At 36.1% G+C, this 6595-nt stretch overlaps 1 protein-coding gene across 1 annotated transcript; it reads right to left on the bottom strand.

Moving 5' to 3' along the window:
* Positions 1 to 896: 896 nt before the first annotated feature.
* Positions 897 to 1274, bottom strand: LOC121220328 (uncharacterized). Its single transcript, XM_041100008.1, has one exon. It carries the CDS (start codon positions 1272 to 1274, stop codon positions 897 to 899), a length of 378 nt encoding a protein of 125 aa, XP_040955942.1.
* Between the last annotated feature and the right edge of the window lie 5321 nt (positions 1275 to 6595).

Here is a 6595-nt window from a genome sequence, read left to right as displayed (position 1 = left end):
CCCTACAATAAGGCTTTAAAGAAACACGGTTGATGGTGTAGCCGTCATTCTTAAAAATTGTCCATTTGGTCCCTTCCATGCATAAATCCTCAAGAATTTGATTGAGTCATTCTGTAGTTATTGTCTTTACAAATTGAGAATGTTCATCAAGTCCTTCAGGTAAACCATATTGTGTGTTGATGGAGTATTCATTGAATAACACCAAATCATCGTGTACATAGATGAAAGCATTATCTGGAGAGGCTAAATGGGCATAAAATTCCTTTACAAATTTCGTGAGAACATTGTCAGGATGAAGGCAAAACAGTTGCCTTCCATGTTTCTCTACCATGAAAGAAATTGCTTTAGTGTATCCCATAAAGGTCGCGTCTTGAAAAAGAAAACCTTTTTCCATAAAAAAGGTCACTTTGATGTGTTCTTGTTGTATTTTTCTTCAGCGGCTTTGCTAAAAAATATTCTTGAAGGCATAGAGGTTGATGAAGATGGCATAAGTCGAGCCATTTAAGAAGAAATAGTAACTGTAAAAAGAAAAAGTTAAGACATTTATAGTTATGAAGGAAAAACTAAAATGATGAAAAAGAAGAAACTGAAAATAAATTGGAGAAAGAAAATGAATCGGCTAGCGTAAAAATGAGAGAGAATATAATAGTGACGTGGGGGGATAAGATTAGCCTAAAATTATGGCTTGACAAGGTAAAGTAAAAATTAGGTAGGAAAAGAAAAAAATAATATAAAAATTAAGCTAAAAATTTGCAAGTATGCTAAGTGGGCTAACTATTAAAAAGCCTGGGCGAAAATCTACCTGCAACAAAAGAAAGAAATAAAAATTTAATTAAACCAATAAAAGAAAGAAATCGAAAGCAAATTAATTAAATAAAACCAGACAAAAGAAAACACTACGTAGTTCGAAAAGCAATGGAATGTTTATCATAAAGTATGGGAGCTCCCCAATAATGCTTCAAACGTTGGCCATTGACTTTGAAATTAAAGCCAATCTCGCCATCTTTGACTTCTACAGCTCCATGAGGGTAAACATGCATTATCTCGAATGGGCCAGACCAATGAGACTTTAGTTTGCTAGGAAACAATTTCAGCATAGAATTGAACGACAACACTTGTTGTCCAAGTTCAAATTGTCGTGGCAAAATCTTCTTATCATGCCATCGTTTTGTCTTTTCTTTGTACAGTTTGACATTCTCATAAGCTTGAGCTCTGAATTCCTCCATCATATTCATCTCCAGTAGTCGGTTATTGCTAGCATTAATCCAATCCATGTTCAATTTCTTAATTGCGTAAAATGATTTATATTTAAGTTCAATAAATGGCTAGGGTTCCCATAGACGAGCTTGAAAGGCGACATTCCCAATGGTGTCTTGAATGCAGTACGATATGCTCACAAATCTTCATCTAATCTGGATGACCAATCTTTACGGATGGGATTGACCACTTTCTCCAAAATATGCTTAATTTATCAATTCGAGACCTCAACTTGTCCATTTTTTTAGGGATGATATGCCGTGACAATTTTATGTTTAACCTCATATCTATTCAAGGAAGTAGCAACTAATCAGCAGTCAAAATGAGAACCTTCATCACTAATCAAAGCATGAAGAGTACCAAACCTGGTGAAAATATTCTTATATAGGAACTTTAGTACCGATTTGGCATCATTTATAGGGAGAACAACAGCTTCAACGCACTCAGAGATGTAATCTACAGCCACAAGTATATATATATTTCCCAAAGAGGGTGGAAATAAACCCATAAAGTTGATTCCCCACACATCAAACAATTCAGCTTCTAGAATATTTTACAATGGCATTTCATACCTCTTTGATAAGTTTCTAGTTTGTTGACAATGATTGCAAACTTGGCAAAAGTCATGTGCATCTTTAAACATGATTGGCCAATAAAAGCCAGATTGGAGAACTTTTGCAGTAGTCTACATTCCCCCAAAGTGTCCTCCATATGGTGTTGAATGACAGTGGTGTAAAATACTCTGAATCCTGTCATCCGGAACAACTCTCTGAATTATTTGATCTGTACAATGTTTGAATAAAAATGACCCATCCTAATAATATTGCTTGGCATCATGGAGAAATTTTCTTCATCTTTGACTATTGAGATCAGGTGGCAGCAATCCACCTACTAAGAAATTAACAATATTGGCATACCAGGGTAATGCTGTGGCAACCAACAGTTGCTCATTTGAAAAATCCTCCTTAATGAGTTGAATATTGTCGTCTTCATTTCCTACTTCAAGTCTCAACAAGTGATCAACCACTTGATTCTCTGTGCCTTTTCTATCTCAAATTTCTAGATTAAATTCCTGTAGTAGCAATATCCACTGAATTAATCTTGGCTTGGTGTCTTTCTTGGTCACCAAATACTTAATCGTAGAATGATCCGTATAAACTATAACTTTGGTGCCAACTAAATAGGATATGAATTTGTCAAATGCAAATACCATAACTAATAGTTCCTTCTCAGTAGTGGTGTAGTTCAACTGCGTATCTGCCAGCGTTTGACTAGCATAGTAGATGGCATGAAACACTTTATCCTTCCTTTGCCCAAGCACTACTTCTACAGCAAAATCACTGGCATCGCACATAAGTTCAAAAGGTAGTGTCCAGTCCGGTGCTATGCTAAACAGTACTGTTACCAGTTACTTTTTCAATTCCTCAAATGCTTGCACACAAGGCTCATCAAACTTGAAAGTTCTATTATGTTCTAACAATGCACACAGGGGTTTGGATATCTTCAAAAAATCCTTAATAAATCATCGATAAAATCCTGCATGGCCAAGGAAACTCCAAATACCTTTAACTATAGTGGGTTGTGGCAATTTCATAATAACCTCAATCTTCGCTTTGTCTACGACAATCCTTTGCTGTGAAATTTTATGTCCTAGAATAATGCCTTCAGAAGCTATGAAATGGCATTTTCCCCAATTCAAAATAAGGTTAGTCTCTTCACGCTGATAAATAACTAGCTTTAAGTTTAAAAAAAACCTTCAAAAGTATTGCCAAACACCGAGAAGTCATCCATAAAAACTTCCAAAAATTTTTCTACCATGTCGGAAAATATTGCCATCATGCAACGTTGAAATGTTGCACGGGCATTGCACAATCCAAATGGCATTAGTCTGAAAGCGAAGGTTCCATAAGAACATGTGAACATAGTCTTTTCTTGGTCAGTAGGAGCTATGGCAATCTAGTTACACCCCGAATAACCATCCAAAAAGCAATAAAAGGCTTTTTTCGCTAATCTATTTAACATTTTATCGATGAATGGCAAAGGAAAATGGTCATTCCTAGTTGCTTTGTTGAGCTTTCGATAGTCCATGCAAAATTTCCATCCCGTGACAGTACGAGTTGGAATGAGTTCGTTGTCATCATTGCTTGGAATGAGTTCGTTGTCATCATTGCGAACCACAGTAACACCTCCTTTCTTAGGTACACATTGAACAGGGCTCACCCACGAACTATCAGAAATAGGATAGGTTATTCCAGCATCAAGCCATTTGATAATCTCATTTTAATGACTTTCTTTATAATGGGGGTCAATCTTCTCTGTTGCTCAATAGAATTGCCATAGCAATCTTCTAGTAAAATCTTATCCATGTAGATGGCCGAACTGATTCCCTTGATATCTGCGATTGTCCACCTTAACGCTTTCTTAAATCTCTGTAAAACTTTTAACAATTGAGCCTCTTGATCAGATGTTAATTCTGCAGAGATAACTACTGGCAACGTGCTGTTGTCTCCCAAGTAGGCGCACTTCAAATGTAATGGCAAAGGCTTCAACTCCAAAGTAGGAGGGTCCTCTATAGAAGGTCGAGGAGGTTTAAAATAATGCTCTGATAAATTTAAAGATTTAAAAATCCTCCTTGCTCCATTATTAAGTTTCTTAGCCTCCATTAGTTCAGTAAGTTCTTCAATCAGTTCCTCTTCATTCAACTCAACTAAGTCTGCTTCATTATCGGAATTGTTGCAACAAAATTCTGCCAATTCTTCCTTCATTGTTGTGTCAATAATGTCAATGGCATGACAATCTTCATTTGTATCTGCACACTTCATGGAATCAAAAACATTAAATGTTATCTGCTAGTCATTAATTTTCATTGTTAATTCACCTTTCTAGACATCAATTAATGTTCTACCAGTGGCTAGAAAATATCTTCCAAGAATAATTGGTACCTCTTTATCAGCTTCACATTCTAGAATAATAAAATCTATCAGAAAAATAAATTTGTCAACTCTTACCAACACATCTTCAATTTTTCCTTTCGGATATGCATAAGAACGACCAGCTAGTTGCAGCGTGGCAGTTGTATGTCTCGCCTTCCCAATTCCCAATTTCATGAAAACAAAGGTTGGAATTACCTGAATTATATCTTAATAACATAATAATGTCATGGCAAAATCTTGACCAAATTACTGCTCAGAGTATAACTACTGCATTCTACTTCTTTCGAGAGCTAGAATTAAAGCCATCATTCTAAGTCTTTGTATGTCTGCAAGTCCCAAGAACAATACCTAATAATATTCTTCCTTACTCTGTACAGGTTACAACTCTATGTTTAGACTGCTACAAGTATTCGCTCGAGTACCCACTCATATCAATCGATCACGTTACAACTTATTTAACTTTTTTAGGATTAAATCAAGTCTAAGGATATACCATGCGTTTATCTATGTCTAGAGCTTGTATTCATATATTTAAAATAATCCAAACTGAGTAAAATAGTAGATCTACTCAAAGTATCACCATGATAATCAATATATCAAAATAGATCTAATAATTCCAACCCAAATAAAATTAGCTCATGGGTTGGGATTTAAAATCCAAAATTAGAATAACATTCAAGATCATCATTAAAAGTTTAGAAATCATAGAAATTAATTAATAGAATGAAGGTAGAACCCCAGGAAGCTTTTGTCACACCAGCTTTCACTTGAAACTGCTGAATCGTACAGGACCCAAAGTTGATTGCTCGTTGCTTTCCTTGCGTCTCTCCTCTCATCTTAAGTTGCTAAACTCTCCCTTTTCTTTGGAATTTTTCACGAGTTTTTCTGGCGAGAAATTGTTCTCCAAATCCCCCTCCAAAATCCTCATCCAAAATCCTCTTTCTTTCTTTATTTTCTCATTCCTTTTTCATAGGGTATGTCCTTCTCTCTCAGCACACACTTTTCTCCCTCTCTTTCAGGTTGGTTTATCTAGTACACGTCTAGCTGGATGAGAGTGACGAGGACTGAGTGTTACGTCAGCATTTTGTTGGAATTGCCATGGCATTTGTGTTGGCAATCCATCTAACCTTTTGCCATGGAAATATTTCACTTCCTTCATTCACTTCCTTCTTTTTCTCCTTTTCTTCATCCTTCTTGCACTTATTGCATACAATAACCAATTCCCTTCTTCCCAATAGTAAAAGTAAGATGAAATTACATTTAAGGCACAATCCAAGCGTTATTATGCAATGTTCTAAAAATTACCTAAAAATGAAAATATATCTACGTATGTAACACCCGAACCCGAGACCGTCACCGGAGTCGGACACGAGGTGTTAACAGACTTTAAAAAAAATTTCCCAGACACTGCCAATCTGCGTACTAGTCGCTTTAAAAAATCATATCTTGAGTTCAGAAACTCGAAATCCAGTTCCGTAAATTTTCCCTGAAACTAGACTCATATTCCCATCTATATATTTTTCTCTATAATTTTTGGTTGGGCCAATTGGAACAGTTTAGTAGTAAAAATCTCCCATGTTACAGGGATCGACTACACTGACCTTTGCGCATTACGACTTGGATATCTCCCTGTACAGGGCTTCAATACTGATGCCGTTTGTTTCTATAGAAACTAGACTCAGGGAGGAATCTATACATATATGGCTTGACTCCTAATTGTCTCTGCTTAATTTATAATGAATTTCCAAAGTCAGAACAGGAAATCCAGAAACCGTTCTGGCCCTGTCTCACAAGAATCTGAATATCTCCTAACATACTGTCCGTATGATTGTTTCGTTACTTTCCTATGAAAATAGATTCAACAAGGTTCGTTTACATAATTTATTCACTATTTAATTCCATTCCTACTATTTTTAGTGAATTTCCAAATCTACATCACTGCTGCTGTCAGCATCTGCCTTTAAGGTAGACTTTACCTATTTCATAGTTTCCATGATTCAACTAGCCCTTTTTGCATAAGTAGCACAATTTATGATAGTGATTAACCATTCCCATGGCCAATCCTTGTCAAGCCTATCCACACCTCTCAATAACCATATCCATACCAAATGATTATAACATTACACTCAAACATATATAAGCCATTTTCGCATGGCTATCCAAAATTATACAAGTCCAAAGGGTCCATGACCCACAACAAACGGGTAGTCCTATACATGCCATTTCGAAGTTCAACCAAAATTGTACCAAAAGGGGGGCTTTGATAGTGTGGGTGACTTCGACTTCAAAATCCCGAGTCCGATAGCTGGAGAACCAAAATCTATAAAATAGAGGATCAAAGAAACGGAGTAAGCAATTTATGCTTAGTAAGTTTTGAGCAAGGAATTCCAGCACAGCAAAAGTAT

This window comes from Gossypium hirsutum, chromosome D08 (genome assembly GCF_007990345.1).
Source record: "Gossypium hirsutum isolate 1008001.06 chromosome D08, Gossypium_hirsutum_v2.1, whole genome shotgun sequence".
Lineage (NCBI taxonomy): Eukaryota > Viridiplantae > Streptophyta > Magnoliopsida > Malvales > Malvaceae > Gossypium > Gossypium hirsutum.
This window is presented reverse-complemented; position numbering and strand designations above follow the sequence as displayed.